Here is a 20401-nt window from a genome sequence, read left to right on the forward strand (position 1 = left end):
CTGAATGCACGAATCAATTAATTCAGCTCTAATCTTGCAATAGATGCAGGAACTGTGGGATAGTGGAAAGCTGACTTCAAAAACACGTTGCTGGGCTCAAGGTATGGATGGCTGGCGACCATTACAAGTCATTCCTCAGCTGAAGTGGTGCTTGCTTGCCAGTGGCCAGGCTGTGTTGAATGAGACTGACCTTGCTACGCTTATACTCAACATGCTCATCACAATGTGTGGATATTTTCCCAGCAGGTAAACACTAATTTTCAGCAGAAGTGGTTAACTTTCTCTTGCAGACATAGAAATGCTACTTCTGTCTTAAAGCTTTTCTTAGAACCTAAGTAGTATGTTAAGAACAGTATTAAAGATCCATTTAGTATTAGTAATTAGTCCTGTGGTTAAATAGTTTGTGAGACAGTACTAATACTGGGATAGGAACTGCAAGAATTTATGCACAGGCTTTGTACGTTCCTAATGCACAGCAACATAGTCTTGTTCTGACAGACAGGCTCTTATTTAACTTGAAAATAAAGCGTCTTTAATGTATGATATTAAACCACACTTACAAATGATTAAAAAAAAAAACTTTGAATGACACCGACTCTGATCTCAATAGCTTGATACTTATGGCATAATGAAGTTGCTCATTCTTGCAAGAGAAAAGGCACGTGTCTGTTTAGTGCTTTACCAATTTATTTTTTTAGGGATCAAGACAATGCTATTATAAGGCCTTTGCCTAGAGTGAAGAGACTCCTGTCAGATAGTACTTGCCTTCCTCATATCACTCAGGTAATCAGCTGTTGATAAATGCATTGAAATGAGTAAAAGCCTGACTTTGAACTTGTTAGTTTCTGTATGAAGTGTTCCTTACATGAAATTTTTAAGTTCAATTGCTCATCCTGATACTGAATTGGTTAAAACTGGAATTTTGGATAGGCAATTTGAGTTACTTGAGCAGCTAATGTGAATGCTTGTTTTGTTTGATTTCAGCTGCTGCTGACTTTTGATCCTATACTTGTGGAGAAAGTTGCTATATTGTTGTTTCACGTCATGCAAGATAACCCTCAGTTACCTCGTTTCTATTTGAGTGGAGTATTCTTCTTTATCATGATGTACACGGGTTCCAATGTACTTCCTATTGCAAGGTGAGGAAAAAGAATAACTAAAAATGCCTCTTGGCCAGTTGTACTTGAAATGGCTATTGCACTAAATGCTCTTGGGAATGTTTTGTTAGAACCAACGCGAGATTGCAAACAAATGCTCTCTAAAAGAATCATTTCCACAAGGTCAAGTCAGCTGCTAACATCATGAATGATGTTATGACCCTTATGACCCTGCTAGGCGTGGAAATGTTGTCTTGTTTCATCTATAAAACGATGCAGGAAGGAGTTGGTAGGAAAGCTTCTGTTTCCAATTTTTTTTTTATGTGGTAGAAACAAGCTTTTGGAAAAAAAACCTTCAAACTGAAGTGGTGAACATAAGGCAACACTTAAACATGGAAATACTTAGTGGGGTTCCCAAGGATTTCGTGGATTTTGTTCAGATTCATTCAGTGGTTATTGTTACTTCTTTTATTTCAAAGTAAATGAGACTGGCCAGCTGGATTATATTGGTCTGCTTATCTTTCAAAGGTGTTTTAAGTATCAATTAAAACAGAAAATACAATTTCTTTTCTAGGTTTTTGAAATATGCACATACAAAGCAAGCTTTCAAGTCTGAAGAAGTGAGTAAATTATAAAAAGTAATTTCCTGTTTCCCAATAGTTTTTCAAGCCACCTGTTGTTGCTTCAACAGTACTTTATGCTTTTCTTCTCAGTTCTTAAGAATTAGAATTTAACATCTGTAAGGGAGAGGTGGGGAGGGACTTTGAGGTCTGGAGTCGGTTAGGAAGGCTGAATTCAGGTTAAATTTGAGATGACAGTGTCATATTTTTTCATAGACTAAAAGTCAAGATATTGTTCAAAGAAGTATACTTGGACATGTTCTTCCTGAAGCAATGGTGTGTTACTTAGAAAATTATGAGCCAGAAAAATTTTCAGAGATATTCCTTGGGGAATTTGACACTCCAGAAGCAATTTGGAGCAATGAAATGAGGTAACGTTTTCTATCTGTCAGAGGGATGAATCTGAACAACTACATCTCATGCTGAAGAGGTCTTAGTTTTGACTCTTCTGTAGTCTAAAATAGCTGGTTTCCATCTTTCTACTGTTTTGTGTTCTGCAAGGGCAATGTCTTGTGCTTCTATCAAAAATAACAGGCGGGGAGATGGGCAGAGGGAAGGGTTTTTTTCTATGAACATCTGACAGTGTTTTACGTCTATCTCTGTCTTACTTGAGTTCCTGTCATGTGTGGCGAATTCACTTCTTCTGCAGATTGCATTATAGTTATGTTCATTTACTATTATCACCTGTCTAGGAGATTCAACTCTAATATTACAATGAACTTTTAAGATCTTCCAAGTAGAGAGAGATTGATGGAGGAAAAATGTCACTTTAGGTTATTTTTAAATAGCTTCATGACAGAATAGGGCCATAATCCCTTTGGTAACTTGGCATACAACTTGGGGAAATATTTCTGTAAGAAATCACTGAACACGCTTCTGCAGTTACCGTGTTTTGAGGACTGTGCTTGGCAAGTGTCAAACCAAACTTTGTAACTTTCAGACGTCTTATGATAGAGAAGATTGCTGCTCATCTTGCTGATTTCACTCCTCGCCTTCAAAGCAATACAAGGGCACTCTACCAGTACTGTCCTATCCCTGTTATCAACTACCCACAGCTGGAAAATGAACTGTTCTGTAATATTTATTACCTCAAGCATCTTTGTGATACACTGAGATTTCCAGACTGGCCAATTAAAGATCCAGTAAGTAAGAATTTTGGAGATCATTCAGTTCTTGTTCATTCAGACTCATAAAAGCGGGATTTGTAACAAAATGTAAGGAAATCAAGTGCTAGGTTTGTTGGAAGTAAATAATTAATCCGCTCTTTTCATAAGCAAGCAGATTAAACATTCCTTTATCTTGAAACAGAACAGACCTCATGCTGTGTAGCGGCCACAGGTTAAGCAATTATTGTAGTGACTTCAAAAAAAACAAACAAAAAACATCCAGCCACTCAAGAAACTTTAGTGTTTCAGTGAACCTCATCTGGTGAAAAAAACACTTCTTACTACTTATGTGTGTCTGCTGGAGAGGAAACTGATCAGCTTCATACTAACAGAGTTGATAAGATCTCGATACAACTAGCAGTCTAGATCTGTCTAATCAACTTCACTTACTCATGCAGTTTTACAGTTCTTGTGCAATTCACAGCTACATCATTTAAGTGCTTCTCCCTCTGTTGTGACTTCCATAAACATGTAGGCACTCTAAATCTTGAATAAAATGTAGCACTGCAGTGAAGCAGAGTCTTGATCCCTTATCTGACTGGAGGGAAAATCATAATTATTAACAATAAAAGGATGAGGTAAATAGTCTTTGAATTCAGGGTGATGGGCGATAAGGGTATGTTTACAATAAAGTGCAGCTGTATTAATGATATGTAATGCATTGAGTATGAATGAAATGCTATACTGTAATTATTTAGATCAAACTTCTGAAAGACACACTAGAAGCCTGGAAGAAGGAGGTGGAGAAGAAGCCACCTACCATGTCAATAGATGATGCTTATGAAGTTCTTAACCTTCCCAAAGGACAAGGACAGTAAGTTGTTTTCAGTATATGAAGCTGTATATAACTACACTTGCATAATTTCTGTACAGTGAACAAACTGAAGCTTATCTCACTACTTGCAACCAGTTACTGGTACCTGTTCAGTTATGTATAGCACCCACGTCTTTCACAGTAGAAGATTGCTTTTTTCTAAGAAACAGAGCGTTGAAAATCCAGCTCTGTTTCTTTGAGAAAATAATTGTTAAATATTCAGATGAACTGAAGGTGGGAAAAATGCTTTGAGCTGTCCCTTAACTTTCACTGGGCTATTCTACACAGTGAATATTAGACTAAACCTTAGTAGGCAAAGAATAAAAGGCAGGATCTGAATCTATTCAAAGTAGAACTCTGTTTCTCTAATCATTCTTCCCTCCACCTGCCAAATCTTGTCCTTTTCCTTGATGATAGCAGTGGGATTTCTCACTCCATATCTTGCCATTTGTTTCTAACTTCAGGCCTGTAGAAGAAGAATGCTGCCATTTTGTAGTTATGCATAAAGAGCGGTACACTTAGTACAGATCATGAACTCAGACATCCAGACTCTTAACTTTTACCACTAACAGCTCATTTATACTCTTTTAAAATATCCAGTGACTTTAAGTTCCTTCTGGTTAGTATATCTGAGCAAGCAGTACTAAAATTTCTGGTTTGTGGCTGCATGATTACCCACTCAGTTCAGGTGATGGAACAGGATTTTCAAATTGAAATAGCGAGCCTTGTTGTTTTCGCTTGATTAACAGCAGTAACTGAAATGGTGTTTTGAGAATTCAGGCTTGGTTTTTCGATGTTATTGAATGTAATGGGATTTGTTTTCTGACAGGCATGAGGAAAGCAAGATCAGGAAAGCTTATTTCAGGCTGGCCCAAAAATATCACCCAGACAAGAATCCAGAAGGCAGGGTATGTACAACTGTGTTCTTAATAAATGGTGTCTTAATTTGTATTACAGAATTCCAACTAGTACTACAGATGAATATTTTAACTGATACTGCTTAACAAATGTTAGGATTTTCACAGAAAACTCTCATATAATCAGTTCAGACCACATCTCAGAAAGCATCTAGTTTAAGCAGTTACTCTGGATGTAAATGAGCTAGTAGCTCACTTTCAATGACACCGAGTCCTTTGCCCATTCTTACTATCAATTAAATTTTATTTTCCTGTAACAGAGGAATTGACTTAGTCTTTTTCCTATAGTGGAGTTCAGAAAACAGAAGGAAACTCAACTGTGAGCAAGCGTTCTTGAGGTTATTCAGAATATTTTCTGAAGTGTAATAAGGCAACAAAACCAGCGTAGTGGTTGATGTTTTACCTGTTTTACCACAAATTGATGCTGCAGACTTGTAGTAATTTGGAGGTTGTTATTTTTATTTGCAGGACATGTTTGAGAAAGTTAATAAAGCATATGAGTTTCTGTGCACAAAGTCTGCCAAAGTGATAGATGGGCCAGATCCTGAAAACATCATTTTGATCTTGAAAACTCAAAGCATCCTCTTCAACAGACATAAGGAAGGTAGGCACGCTATCTCAGAAGAATGTTTTAAATTTGTTTCTTTAATGGACATTGTGGTCAGCTTTAACCTCCAAAGTTCTTTAGTCTATGTTCTGTTGATCTAGTTTCTGGCTTGCCACAGCATTATGTCAGCCTGGAAGAGGGCTTCAAAGTAGGAATTCTTTCCATATAAATAAATAACTATTTCCATAGAAATAAAACCTGTAACGAAACCTAATTAAAAAAAGCTTAAGTAGCTTTTTGAAATTCTCTGCTCCAATACTGATCAGTTTAAATGTTCCTCCATGCATAACTGAGACTAACTTTTTGTCTATTCAGAAAGGTCCTCACTAGCACTGAGTAACTAGACAACAGATTCTGGGTATATCTCACATTTCTCACTTTAATAACCACGCAAGTGTAATCATGCAGAAATTCTGATGAGTCCCTTCATGGGGGAGCTGTAACACCACCTCTTTCAGAGCCCAAATGAGAGAGAGGTATGGCTTGAGTATCCTCATCCCAGGCTCTCACTCCAGTTCCTCCCTGGCAGCTGCTGACATGTCCAAAAGGTGCGGAGCCAGAAGTGTTCCACTCTGTGTGTTATAGTATAATGTTAAATAAAAAATTTCATATGCAATCGTAACTTGTTATGTGGAGGCAGTGACATTACTGTAGGCTTAAGTAGGTTTGCTCAGTCATCTCCTTAGCTTTTTTTTATCACTTCTGACCTCCAAAGTAATGAAGAATATAACTACTTAAAACAGGATTGCTGTGTCAAACAAATGGGTCCTCACATGCTCCTTCTTAAACCCTAAGACAATCCTGGCTTAAGGAAGACTAATAGCAAAGCTAAACAGATGTTTTCCTGGAGATGGGCATTAATTGGAAAGCTATTAGCTTGGGGGACTTTGTGAGCTGTAGATAAGTCTTCTTTATCTTGAAGTTTTTTTCATGAATCTGCCCCTTACATTTTGTCAGCTTCTAGCATGAACAATCTGATGTGTCAGGGAGTCGGACTGTGTGGACTGCTCCCTCTTATTCTGGTTTCCCTAAGCACTGGCTTTCTTTGACCTCTAGTCTCTACCTGCTCATCTATGTTCTACTGATAATTATGTGGTAGTTTAAATTGTGTAAACTCTGCATATATGTAATCTTCAAGACTTTTCTTTTTTTCAGAGTTGAAACCTTACAAGTATGCAGGCTATCCTATGCTGATTAAGACTATTACCATTGAAACATCAGATGACCTCTTGTTTTCCAAAGAATCTCCTCTGTTGCCTGCTGCCACAGAACTTGCTTTCCATACCGTCAATTGTTCAGCATTAAATGCAGAAGAGCTGAGAAGAGAAAATGGAATTGAGGTAGATTGAAAGAAACTTACTGAAAGTGGTTTTTGTTGGTTTTAAGTCTTTTCCACAATGGAAAATTTTAGATTTCCTCAATGCAAAGGTCATCAGATGCATTAAGGGATCATTCCTGAGATCTAAGTCCATTTGTACCTATTTTCTTTTCTGGACATAGTAAGAGAAATCTCTCGCAGAGTACACTCCTTTCCAGGCTAAGAATCGTTTGTAGAACTGTGGATAAGAAAACTATGTATGATGCTTATCTACTTATTTATTGGACTTCTTGAGGGCTTCTGTATTCTGTATGTGAAACAATGATAAATGTGAAGAAGCCACTTCAGCAGAAGTGGTTTTCAGTGTGCATACTTGCTCACATGTGAATGCTGTCCACTCTTGTCAAGCCCCAAATGCTAGTACCAGCACCTCAAAGGAATTTTTTCCTAAAATGCGTGTGAGCAAGCAACAGGCTGCTTTGTCAAATAGTAATTCCCTTCAGCCAATACAAATGAGCTTACCAAACTTGTTTTATTTCTGCCAACCTTTATCAGCTTTTTGTTGCAATGGAACTTACACATCATCCAATCCTCACAGGTATTGCAAGAAGCATTTAATCGTTGTGTGGCAGTCTTGACTCATTCTAGTAAGCCAGATGATATGTCTGTACAGGTAAGTTGTAGCACCTTTAATTTATATCAGTCTTCTGAGAAACTGTGTATATGTATATATTTTAAAAAGATGAGTTTATAAACATACATTTCTCTTTCGATTGGTGCCAGTAAAATATTTCTTCTTATAGGTGTGTGGATATATTAGTAAATGTTACAGTGTGGCAGCTCAGTTTGAGGAGTGCAGGGAGAAGATTACAGAAATGCCTAACATCATTAAGGACCTCTGTAGATTACTGTATTATGGCAAGGTAAGAGCTCTTGTCCTTTTCCTAAATCAATATTTAGCTATTAAATGTTTAGGGCAATCTTCTCACTTTAGGGGAAGCAGGAAAACAATAGAAAAGACTGATCAGGCACTTCTGTAAGATCCCAGTTTATCATTATGGGACACAGAACTCTATTGCCTTGTTTTTAATTTTTGTTTCTGTCCCTTTAGTGGACTTGAAATACAGTCACTATCAAGTTTTCGCATACTGTTGACTGTTAAATAATGTCTAGGGGGTTGCTTTCATTTCTTAAATAGGCAGATAAAAGCACTGGAGTTAGACCTTGTATAAACACTCTTAAATCAGCATAATTTCTGGGAACGACCTTCAGGAAGTTTTCCGGCCATTCAGCTCTTAGAACTTGCATCATGTTAAATAAATGCAGAATTTTGTCTGAATTAAGAACGGCAAGCTCATCTCCAACTTCTTTTACTGAGTAAATTAAAATGAGAACTTGAACGACACTACATAGTGTTTAACTGTAGGTGTGGCTATTCTTTAGTCCCTGCAGAGCACATGTATTGCCATAAAACACTTGCATGGGAATCTCTGCTACCCTCTTCAATTGTTATTCTGCTAGTTCATCCATACTCATTTCTAGTCTTAAGAAACAACTATTCAAAGACTCTTCCACTGAATGCTGCTGACTAATTAGCCATATTTCTTGGCTACCAAACATGGGGCTTCAACTGTAGATGTTTTGTCATCTTCATCTGTGTGCTGATTAACAATTTTTGGCTCTAACTCTTTGCTTGGTAATGCAGCCAGTTGGCTTTTGTTTGTTACAAGTACTGAAGTGAACTTTTTTCCTTTCAGAACATACCACGAGTAGCTTCTTTGGGAGTAGAGTGTGTTAGCTCCTTTGCTTTAGATTATTGGCTACAAACACACTTGTTCCAAGCAGGAGTTCTCTGGTACCTACTGGGTTACCTCTTCAACTATGACTATACACTAGAAGAGAGCGGTATTCAGAAAAGTGAAGATTCTAATCACCAGGTAACGTTAAAAAGGTGCAGGCTTTCAGACACCATGGGTGGTTGGTTGTCATCTTTTACTAATAAAATAAGTGTGCTCAAATATTTTTTTGCATCAGTGAATTAACGTGAACAAATGTTAAAGCTGAAGAACAATGATTTCTAATAGACTTCATATAGGAGAGGGTTTTTATGTACAGTTAACAGTGAGAAGGTAATTATGTGCTAGGAAAAGGAAAAAAACTTCTCTGGAGTCTCAACTAGTGATTCCATGAGCATATCTAACATTCCACCTTAGCACTGTGCTACTTTGGCCCATAGCTATGTAAGTGGTTCACACTCCGTTTTCTTTAGTGACCCTTTAAGTTGGGCACTTCTTCCTCAGCTTCTGAGTGGGATGAGCTTTGAACAGTATTTATTAAATAATTCTTGTACCACTGTTGGAAAAGGTATATACTGGTATTTGACAACTGCTAGCAGGAACTGTTTTCTGATCAGAAGCCATCTAGTGTAACAGTTTCTGTAGCTTTCAGCCTATCTTGGTGACCCAGTTCTTCCTACTCATGTGTAACTACATCTATTGAGCCAGTAACAGTATTAGGTGTCAGTGCATAATCAATGATGCAGGTAAGCAGAGAACATCAGTTTTGTTCATCTTGGTGTGATAGTGTTGGATGAATCTTTCTAGTTACTGTGGTACTTTTCCAGCTAGCTCTTGTCTTAAAGCTGCTTTTGTATTTTTCAGGAGGTAGCAAATAGCCTTGCTAAACTCAGTCTGCTAGCTTTGAGTCGACTTGGAGGGTATCTCTCCGAAGAACAAGCTACACCTGAAAACCCAGCAATCAGAAAAAGCTTGGCTGGGATGCTGACACCCTACATTGCAAGGAAACTTGCTGTGGTCAGTGCTACTGAGGTGAGCATCTGTTGGCCAAAACTTTCTCTAGTGAGTTACAGAAGAAGTAACTAGATGCTTGTAACGTTCTTAAAGCACAGGGCTCTCTTACACCAACCTGGTACAGAGAACGGCGGTGTAATTTTTCTCTGCGATTGGAGTAATGGCAACAACAACAGCAAACTGTTTTAGCCTCAGACTCAATGGATGGAATCAACAGCCTATAGGATAAGATTTGCAAAACAAACATGGGAGGAAAGAAGCTGAGTTAAGCGTTAGTGGTTTAAGGCCTACAATGTTAGAGAGCCATGTCTAAACTTTTAAAAAGTGCTGAGGAGGCCATCCGCGAAATGTTGCAGTTAATTGCTGCCCACTGCCAACACCAGATGGAGAATCTGAAGTGCAGCTCGAAGAAAAATAAAGAGAAATTAAAATATGGACTGTATTGTACCAAATAACTAACGTGTTTTTCCTGGCATTCGGAAAGCTTGACCCTTCAAACCTGCTTATGAAACCCAGATTACATAAAACTATATCATGAAACACTGAAATAAAACTTAGTTTTGGTTATGCAGAGAAGACTTGGTAAATCATGTATATTCCTTGTCTCTTAGACCCTGAAGATGCTTAACAGTAACACAGAGAACCCCTACTTGATCTGGAACAACGGGACAAGAGCTGAATTACTTGAGTTCTTGGAATCTCAACAAGAAAGCATGATTAAGAGAGTAAGATGTTCCATATTTCAAAAATGGATAAATTAAAGATCAGTAGTAACGGGATTTAAAACTATTCCATGTTTTGGTACATCTACTTGTAATACAGTGGTATAGGTGAGCAGAGAACTTGGATGGATATTTAAACCTATTGTCTATTTCATTGTCCAGGTTATTGCTTTATGCTTTCTACATGATTATTTTCCTTCTGAACTTGACCTGCTTGTCTTTTTGCTTAAAGGGTGAATGTGACAAGAGCTATGGATCTGATTTTGTCTTCAGTGACCATGCAAAAGAACTTATTGTGGGAGAAATTTTTGTTAGAGTCTACAATGAAGTTCCTACCTTCCAACTAGAGGTGAGATCTGGCTGGAATCTTTCTGTTAAACCCCGAACTAGTATTTGGAATGTTACTTTGTTTATCTGTTGGTACAAATGAATCAGAAAAAAAAAATTATGGAAGGTTACATCCAACAGAATCGGCATGTTCTGGGATGTTTCTGCTGGAGCAGAACAAACTAACAAGAATGCGTTTGTCATAAAATACGCTGCTATGGATGGCTTAATACCTTTTTTATAAGCTTGTACTGCAGACGCCTCAGGTCAATACCAGGAGGTGGTGATTCTGCCAGTTGGCTTTGCTCCCTGTCTATACTTATGAACAGCTGTACACCTTAAGAGTGCAATTGAAGTAGCTTTCTAAAGGTGTGTTAATGCATTATTAGAGTTAACATGGGTCAAATGCTATAGCCACAATAGTAGAAAAATGCTTTGTGTTTAGAAAAGAACTGTTAAATGTGGGGTAAGTAATTTGGCTGCGTGTTTCTGTAGTATGAATACTGTTGCATCACAAAAGTGAAAATGTTCTCATCTCTTCAAAGCTTCCTAAAGCATTTGCTGCAAGCCTTCTGGATTACATAGGCTCACAAGCACAGTACCTTCATACGTTAATGGCAATAACACAGACTGGGAAAGTAGAGTCCAATCAACATGGTGATCGGTTACGGAGAGTTGAAATGGCTCTAGAGGCTCTCAGAAATGTGATAAAACACAACCCAGGTAGGCTTAAAAAAAAAAAACACGCTGGCTTTCTTGAAGACAAACTTGAAATACAGAACTCTTGTTTAAGCTTCCTTCTAGCTGAAAGAGCTTTGCTGGCTAACAGACCTTAGTGTTGTTCATAGGCTATATATAGGTTTGATTTTGTTGTGTTTTTTCTTACTGGAGAACACTATCGGTGTATGTATTAGTTTTCTGCAGTTGCCAGGAAGACTTTAACTTTCTGTAATCCTTTGAAGAATCTTTATAAGATTTTAAATTTCCTCGCATCAAACAAGTGAAAAAGAACCCCTTGAACCTGAGTACTGCATAGCAGTAAACACCTAAACATGTCAACATCTTACGAAGCAGGAGAGATAACGCTCTTGAGAGAGTGGTCAGCAAACATCTGTGAGTCAATGGGCCTCAGACTGGAAAGGTCTGAGTTCTATGATTTAAGACATTCTTGTTGGTTCTTACAGCAACTGGTGTTACAGTTATGGCTTCTAGTGGTAGAGAACTCAGCCTGAGAATAACCTGTATTTGGCAACTATAATTCTGAAGGCAGCTGTTACTGTTACGGATAGCAAGAATCTGAGCTGCAAGAATCAGACAAGTATACTTGAAGACAAGAAGTACTGGTGAACCAGTGATACTTCAAATAAGTGAACTTCCTTATTTGTCTTGTAAAAATGCGAGTAACTAGGTAATCCAAAAGAAGGTGCAGTCTCTTGCCTTAGAGGAAGTATCCTATTCTTTTGAAATACTGTTGACCTGAGACCTCATGGAGGCTAGATTTAATTCTGCGGTAGTTGCTGTCTTGTAAGAGCTGTTATTATCACTGTAATTACTTGACTATACGTAAGCATCTAGTCTTTCCCATCTCTATGCAAGTCAGATGTGGACTTAGGATGGCCTTCAGCAAATGTTCTGGCAAATGTGAAGTGAATCATTTACTTGATCTCTTCCAGGTTCTGAATGTGAATGTATAGGCCATTTTAAGTTGATATTCTCCCTTCTGCGTGTTCATGGAGCTGGCCAGGTGCAGCAGTTGGCTCTGGAGGTAAAAACAAACACAAAAAAACAGGAACAAAAAGTCCCCAGCCATCCAATCAACGTATATCAACCTGATTATGTAACCATTAAGAGTGGCACCAAACGTGTGAAGGGCTGGGGTCTAAGCTGTCAGGCAGCTTGTTGGAGGAACAGTTACAGCTTCTCACTTGTGTCCTTGTCCCCTTCTTCTCTGATGTAAGTCAATTTAGTGTTAGGATTCAACACTGTATGTTGGCTAGTAAGTTGCTTCATCGTACGCTGCATTTTCTTAGCAATGTCTGAAAAGCTGGAATGTAATCAAGTCTTGCTTTTGTACTTCTACAGGTAGTGAACATAGTAACAAGTAATCAAGAATGTGTTAACAACATTGCGGAAGCAATGGTTCTTGCGAACTTACTGGCACTCCTGCATTCCTTACCTTCGAGTATGTACTGTATAATTCTTGGGAGTCTTGCAAGGCAAAGTGTTCCAATTAAAAAACTGGTTTAAATGGAGCTGATTGTGCTTACTATTAACTGTACTGTTAAAATGCTGTTTCAGGGGGGATGATTACAAAAACCATTCTAAGTAACCTGAGTATCACCTTAAATATGTGAGCTGAAGCATTTGAATTTCAGATACTCAAATTGTATTTGAATTGCGTGGAATTTAATTGGCTAAATGTTTTAGGGAGTTTGGGTAGTAAACATTCAATTAAGTTGCTGTATGAGAATGTATGATTGATGTTCCTTATTAGCTCTCTGATTAGTTAAGAACTCTGCTATATAGTTTAATGCTTCTTATCTTGACAGGTCGGCAGCTTGTCCTTGAAACTTTGTACGCTTTGACATCTAGCACAAAAATAATTAAAGAGGCAATGGCAAAAGGTACAGTAGTAAATCGAAATCCCATTTTTTTGAAACATGACTCAAAATAACAGTGATCGAATCCATAAACTTATACTACCTGTGAGTAGAAAAAAACTTGAATGCTTTCTTATTTCTTCGTACAGGTGCTTTAATCTACTTGCTAGATATGTTCTGCAACTCAACTCATCCACAGGTCCGAGCCCAAACAGCAGAGCTCTTTGCCAAAATGACTGCAGATAAGCTGGTGGGTCCAAAGGTAAGGATCGTAACAGCCCCAGTTGGAACTGTTATCTTGACTGTGCCAACCTCTCTAAAGACTGAACAAAACCAACTCTTGTGCAACTTAAACGTTCATGTGAAGAGCAAGCTAGTTTTCTCAAAAAATAGTTAACTTTTAATTCTGGAATGGATTGTTAGTTACAGTGAATAAAGCACTTCTGTTAATAAGCAGTTTGGTTTCCATTTGTAATGACTACAACATTAGACGCCTGGACTTCAAACCTCACACTGGCTGGCACTATTTAAAATCACAGCACTGTTCTGTTTTGTAGCTACAAAACTACCTAGAGTTCTCAACTTGTTCTGTTGCTAAGTATTGTTTTGTTCAGGTGTTACGGTTTACTAAAGGTCAGTTGTGTTCATCCTTTCTAGGTTAGGATTATGCTCATGAAATTTTTACCTGGAGTCTTCATGGATGCTATGAGAGACAACCCCGAAGCTGCTGTTCATATCTTTGAGGGAACTCATGAAAATCCTGAGTTAATTTGGAATGACAACTCCAGGGAGAAAGTATCCACAACAGTTCGAGAAATGATGCTTGAGTATGTAACACCTGCTGCCTAAGTATTTCCTTAGAAATTTCCTTAGAGCCGAGACACTCTTAGTGGTAGTGAACCAGAGTCACTACAGAAACTATCACAGAGCTCTCTGTAGGAAGCAGAATCTTTGCAATCCAGATATTAGTGAAACTTGTTTCCTGTTGTGTACTGTACATTTAACTCTGTGACCTGAATGTGATGTATGCATTACCTAGGTAAGTGCTCACTGCCACAAGATTTGGGAGGGGGAGAATGGGGTTTAAAAACTACTGGAACTGATGGAGGGAGGTTGATATGGTATCGAGCAGGAAAGGAGACTTCTTGTTTTGCTTTTTTTTTACTGTTCATTAAAACACACTTTGTTTTTTAATAGGCACTTTAAACTTCAGAGGGATAACCCTGACACTAACTGGAAGGTAAAAGTATACTGTTTCAGTTTGGGATCTCCCCAGGGAGACTGTAAGACAGCTGATAATATATGCATGTGTGTAACTTTCTGTTGGTGTGCTTTCTTCTTTCTCAGAGTATCAACAGGAACTCAATGCTGCAATGACTATTTTAACTTTATTTTTCACTACTACTTGTACTTTGAAATCAGACACTTAATGGTATTTTTGCCAGTAATACTCTGAGTTCTCTGACAGTTCAGGTCATTCTAAAACTTAGTGACCAAGGGAAGTACCAGTTTGCTGGAAAAAGTCGTGTCACTCGTTAGACAGCTGTAGTAAGCTACCAGGCAAAAAATTGGTAAATGTTCAGAAACATTAATAACACACTGAATCTCAAAGAACATTATCCTGAACTATTCCATTGTGTCAGGTCTATCAGTGAGATGTTTATGTAGCTTTTCCCCATATCTGCAGAAGGTGAGGCTTAACTTCCTCTTAACAGGAGTCTAGTCAAAGATTAAAACAAGTTTTATATGTATGTGGCACAGCTATTTTTGATGTGGGTTCAAGTTAGGAAAATTCCTTAAGCTGATTATGAGAGAGCTTCTGCTGAAGTATTGGAGAAAGGAGAACTGTTCTGTCAGCCATGTTACTAATTCAGAAGTATTAGTGATTTCACCCCAGTGTAGCTGCAAACACAGCTACTTGTGATCTTTGAAAGGGATGTCAGCTGTAGCAGTACAGCCTGTACAGTTCTTCCTTCTTACATCATGTCTCTTCAAGGTGAGATCTGTGTTGGTGCTCCAGAGTTCCATTCGGGAGAATGCTTCAGTCACCCTCACCACTTACAATTATCACGTTAGAGGAACAATTCCTGCTTTCGCAAATGCTCCTTGCTAAGTAATAACTCCCTGTTGTTTGCAACTTAACAGCTGCCTGAAGACTTTGCTGTGGTGTATGGTGAGGCAGATGGTGAACTTTCAGTGGGAGGAGTCTTCTTAAGGATATTTATTGCCCAGCCGGCCTGGGTTTTACGGAAACCAAGAGAATTTCTCATTGCGCTGCTGGAAAAGTTTACTGAACTACTGGAGAAAAATAACCCCCATGTAAGATGATTTTTTTTCTAACTCTGCTCTTTGAGTTTGTCTAGTGGTCTCATGCTACTAGTCTTCTAGTATCTAGTTAACTTTGATTCTCACACCTTCTCTGTACCATGAATGATTTCTTTTTGTCTGTTCAATGTAGAAGTGTGTAGGTATGCTTAAGCAACTGCTGCAGATGAGTCAGTACTTGTAAAGTCCCTGAAGCCACAGAACTAGCTCATAAGTCTTAGAGGCTTATGTTACCGTAATGACAAGACTTAAGAAATTGCTATTCAGTGACTGGCCAACCTAAGAGAATAGCACTTGTTTTATGTAGCCAAATAACTTTCAGGTCTTGACAATTCTAGTGTCCTTCTGCAACTCCGATTTCCCACTCTGCTGGTGTAAATTACATGACCTAAATAAGGTTACCAGCTAAGAATTAGCTTAATGCAGAACAGCTAGTGTTAGGTAGTTTAAATAAGAGTATTTTTCAAGTTAGTAGCTTAATGATATTAACTGAATTTTTAAACACCGTTCAGACAGTTTCTAGCTTATATCTGCAGGAAGACAACTAAATTGCACACTGAATAATACAGACATCTTCATTACAAACACACGATGGCAGTCTGTGTAAGCATGCAGAACGCAGCGTCACTGCTGTTGCACACTGCAGAAACTTTATTAACTGTTGTGATTCTCCTGGACATGTTAGCATGTGCTGTTGTGCAGCATAGGCTGCAGCCGAACATCAGGTTCTCTAGCTAGTGAAAACGGTACTTAATTTCTATGTCATTTGTGTTCCAGAGATTCAGTGGATGTCTCCCGCTGTTGGAGCTGATTGCATCCTCCTAAACTTTTTGCTTTAAGTCTCAATGCAAAGCCACATGATAAAAACACTGGGCACACAATGTATATTGTAATGTGGAACAATAGAGAAATGTTACATACGTGAGGCTTTACTGAGTTGCATTTTCTGGTTTTGTTTTTTTTTCCCTACAGGGAGAAACCTTAGAAACCATTACCACAGCAACTGTGTGCCTGTTCAGTGCCCAGCCTCAGCTAGCTGATCAAGTCCCTCCCCTCGGTCATCTTCACAAGATACTCCAAGCTATGAACCACAAGAACAATGCCATTCCTAAAAGTGCCATTCGGGTCATGCACATACTGTCTGACAATGAGGTACTGAATCATCTGAGTGTTCAAGGAGAAAAGTGTAGTTGGAGTATTTGTATCACTTAGTGGTGCTCATAGAAGGGTGTTATTCTGACAGTAAATACTGCATGCCAGGGGAACATCTGATGGAGAATTGATAGAATAAAGGAAACATCATTTCTTGTAGAAGCTTACAGGTGGTTGACCAGATCTCACATAAACTAAAGTGCCCTGATTTCTTTCTTCATAGCTTTGTGTTCGAGCGATGGCATCACTTGAGACCATTAGCCCTCTCATGAATGGAATGAAAAAGAGACCAGATGTAATTGGTGTGGCCTGTGAAGCACTTAATCGAATGTTCCAGAAGGAACAAAATGACTTAGTAGCCCAAGTAAGTATGTTCTCATTCTGTAGAGATGTGATATTTGGCTGTCAAGCCTGCTCATAGGAACAGAGGTAGTATTCTGTGTGGTGTGGTTGACATGCCCAAGGGACAGGATGCCATTCAGAGGGACCAAGACTGGCTTGAGCAGTGGGCCTAGGAGAACCTGATGATGTTCATTGAATCCCACTACAAGGTCTTGCACCTGGGTTGTGGCAACCCTTCACCATCAGTACAAGCTGGAGGATGTAAGGATGTAGCACAGCCCTGCTGGAAAGGACCTGGGGGTACTGGTGGATGGGAACCTGGCCTTTCAGCATATAAAGGGAGACTGTAAGAAAGAAGGGGACAGGCTCTTCAGCAGGGTCTGGTGTGACAGGACAAGGGGAAATGGTTTCAGACTTAAAGAGGGGAGATTTAGACTGGACATAAGGAAGAAGATTTTCACAATGAAAGTGGTGAGGCACTGGCACAGGTTGCCCAGAAATGGGGTGGATGCCTTGTCCCTGAAGACATTCAGGGTCAGGATGGACAGGGCTCTGAGCACCTTGATCTAGCTATAGATGTCCCTGCTCCTTGCAGGGGAGTTGGACTAGATGAGCTCTAAGGGTTCCTTCCAACTCAAATGATCCTATGATTCAACTCAAGTGTCCAGGAGACCTTCCAAAAGCCATCTAATTAATGTGCATTTCATGTTGGAAAAAAGTCAGGAATCCAAAATGCAGATCTGGTCAAAGATGTTGCCCACGCATTGAAGCTTCTTGTATACAGTAGTGTTGTCTTGTGTCTGCTGAGAAAGCGTAACATGGAAGCAGCAGGTAATTCAGCAGAAGTTGCACATATGCAGAGTGGGACTGTCGATAGTATTTTTGCTTTTGCTTGTCTGTATTTGGGAGGCTCGGGAAAAACTGACTAACTGAATAAATGCTTCATAGCAGCTGTTGTTACTTCTGGTTCACATGAATAGTAATCTAACAATGTAAAACATGTGGAACATCTGGAGCTTCCCAGTGCATATTAAGATGACCCATTTGTGAATGTTTGCAGGCTTTGAAAGCAGATTTGGTCCCTTATCTTCTAAAACTACTTGAAGGTATTGGTCTTGAGAACCTGGAAAGCCCATCTGCAACAAAAGCTCAGATTGTTAAAGCTCTGAAATCCATGTCTCGCAGCCTACAGTATGGAGAACAGGTAAGTAGTGAAAAGCATTTAACTGAGTTTTGTGTATGGACCATCCAACTGAACATCCTTTGTTTATGATTAAGGTTATTGTAATAAGATTATTACAGCTGTCATGAGCATCATTCCACCTAAAACATTACTAAGGCGTAACTACGAAATCATGATGTGTTAGAGCTTGTCAGCCGCGGTTTCTTGCAGAAGAGGACTCAATTCAATGCACAGTGAAAAGCACTGGGTAAAAACACAAATTCCAAGTGCAGGGAGTATTCTAAAAGCTGCCTGCAGCTAGGCTTTTATTGGCATGTCTTCAGAACTGTCGTTACAAACGTAAATTGACTTTTGTTTGTCCTGATCAACATCGTTGTAGACAACTGCAGCGGTTATGGATGCGTGTGCAAATTGGTTCAAATCCTTTTCTCCTGCCCTTGTTGAATGCTTTTCAAAGCTAAGGCCTACTTGCAGGAAAGATTTGTCCTTATCTTGCTATAGTATAGCAGAAGTCCTTTTCTCCTTACACTGTAGATGCATGGCAAACAACTGCTTGCAGTGTTGATTTTCCTTGTTGCCTGACAGCGGGATGAGGGAGGAAGTCAAGCAACTAAATGACTTTTCTTTACGGGCTATTAAACGAATATTTACCCACACAGTTCAAGTGGAAAAAACAAGTTGCTGCAGTCTCCTTGTAAATGTGTGGTTCCATATTCCAGCCTGTGCCATTTGGTAATCCCTTCAGAAAGTTCTGGTTCTAGAAAATAAGTTTGTTCCCCTAGAATGTTGTATGCGTCGCTCACTGCCTTGATCTCTTCAAATACTACAGGTAAATGAAATTCTGTCTCGTTCTTCTGTGTGGAGTGCCTTCAAAGATCAGAAACATGACTTGTTCATTTCTGAGACTCAAACAGCAGGATACCTCACAGGTGAACAACTCCTTCCTATTTTTGGTCCCGAATCACACTGAACTGTAAACTCAGTTGTCAGAGTTAACTCTGGAGATGGTGTTTGTCCTCAGTACCTCATGCTATCACAAGCTGGCGTTGTGGGGATGGAGAGGAAAACTCCTTAAAATTGAACTTAGACTTTGAAAGGCGGCGATACTTCAAGTAGCAGGACGATATCAATTTTGCCTTGTGAATTATGCTGCCTAGTGTAGGGAGTGTGGTCATAGCACAAAACAGTTTGAATGCCAGCAGCCCTGAGCTTGAAGCCGTGTTCCTTTCTTTGGTGGGAATGGTGTTACGGAGCTTGCAGCACACATGAACACAGCTGTGGTGTGCTCTAGGTGAGTCCCCTGCTGGTGCCATCAGGACTGGAGCTGTGTCCCATGGTGCCAGTAGTTTCACTTCTGGTGGAAGAGCGCTCACGCTGTCCTTATAATAAGCAAACAATGTGAACTTCTTGCTGGTCACGGCATGGCAGTTTAGCCTCCCACCTGTGGGCTTAGTCTTTGGTGACAGGCCAATCTGAACGCTTCCAACACTGCATGGAACTTTCTCATTTAACATAAGAATCTTGATTAAGTTTTCGAGCACAACTGAAATAATGAGGTATAAATCAGATGGCTGCATACACAGGAAAGTTTCTTGTGAGGTACTGGCATGTATTTTGAGAAAATGAAGCAAGAGCTTGTAAAATTTAAAATTTGAGATTTTAGAAGCAGATGCTTGTGTGCCAATAACTCATGTCTTTTCACAGAAGAAAAATACTTTAGCTCTAAACAAGAGTTTACTGTTTCTTGTAGAAATTTACTGTATATTGCACCACTGCTATTTAATGCCACTTTGACAAAGAACACTTGAACACTTCATGCAGTTGGTGCTGAATTCCGTGGTATTTCTTAAGTTCTAGGAATTAAAAAATGTGAAGTAAACTCCGGCTGAAGCTATCTACCAGAAACTGTCAGGCTTGAGACTGGGGGCAGCGTGGCTATCTGTGCTGCATTTAGATTGCTTAATGTTTAACTGCTTGCAAATATAGAATGAAGATGCTGTACAAACGCAAACTACAGATGGAAACCAAACTACAGGCTTTATTTTTGACCTGCTTTACCTTGTATTCTGCCTTTGTTTGCTTCAAATTGCTTTGCTATTTGCACTTCCCTTGAAACTTCCCTTGCTTATTTCTCTTCCCTTAGGTGTCTCTTCTCCTTCCCTTCTAACTGGCAGCAGTCCCCTTCACCTGAGAAGTGGGCTTTAGATCTGCTCTGCCAGGCAGCTTGCTAACTTCTGTGTAGCTCTCTAAAGCAGGTAGATACCGTCTCGCAAAATGCACGCCGCATTTGCTGCGTTCCAAGTAACAGATGCATGCCACAGAATTAACACGTGTTCCCACACTGCAAAAAACAGTGACAAACCTGCCTTCTTTCTGCACGCAGCCGTAGACGACTAAATTG

At 39.2% G+C, this 20401-nt stretch overlaps 1 protein-coding gene across 3 annotated transcripts in view; it reads left to right on the plus strand.

The window, feature by feature from the left end:
* The window catches only part of DNAJC13 (DnaJ heat shock protein family (Hsp40) member C13), a 53595-nt gene that overhangs the window by 31080 nt on the left and 2114 nt on the right, over positions 1–20401 (plus strand). For all 3 annotated transcript variants that reach the window (XM_021387678.1, XM_021387679.1, XM_021387680.1), the window contains 28 exons: positions 44–246; positions 699–783; positions 985–1139; positions 1672–1717; positions 1934–2088; positions 2658–2859; positions 3582–3697; positions 4527–4605; positions 5083–5218; positions 6377–6561; positions 7138–7212; positions 7343–7462; positions 8297–8476; positions 9200–9367; positions 9961–10074; positions 10304–10420; positions 10944–11121; positions 12072–12163; positions 12481–12580; positions 12948–13022; positions 13148–13260; positions 13656–13825; positions 14196–14238; positions 15144–15317; positions 16296–16475; positions 16699–16839; positions 17878–18021; positions 18830–18929. In XM_021387678.1, coding sequence (XP_021243353.1) covers positions 44–246; positions 699–783; positions 985–1139; positions 1672–1717; positions 1934–2088; positions 2658–2859; positions 3582–3697; positions 4527–4605; positions 5083–5218; positions 6377–6561; positions 7138–7212; positions 7343–7462; positions 8297–8476; positions 9200–9367; positions 9961–10074; positions 10304–10420; positions 10944–11121; positions 12072–12163; positions 12481–12580; positions 12948–13022; positions 13148–13260; positions 13656–13825; positions 14196–14238; positions 15144–15317; positions 16296–16475; positions 16699–16839; positions 17878–18021; positions 18830–18929 — 3646 coding nt within the window. The remainder of the gene's footprint in view (positions 1–43; positions 247–698; positions 784–984; positions 1140–1671; positions 1718–1933; positions 2089–2657; positions 2860–3581; positions 3698–4526; positions 4606–5082; positions 5219–6376; positions 6562–7137; positions 7213–7342; positions 7463–8296; positions 8477–9199; positions 9368–9960; positions 10075–10303; positions 10421–10943; positions 11122–12071; positions 12164–12480; positions 12581–12947; positions 13023–13147; positions 13261–13655; positions 13826–14195; positions 14239–15143; positions 15318–16295; positions 16476–16698; positions 16840–17877; positions 18022–18829; positions 18930–20401) is intronic.

Source organism: Numida meleagris, chromosome 2 (genome assembly GCF_002078875.1).
Source record: "Numida meleagris isolate 19003 breed g44 Domestic line chromosome 2, NumMel1.0, whole genome shotgun sequence".
In the NCBI taxonomy this organism is placed as follows: Eukaryota; Metazoa; Chordata; class Aves; order Galliformes; family Numididae; genus Numida; species Numida meleagris.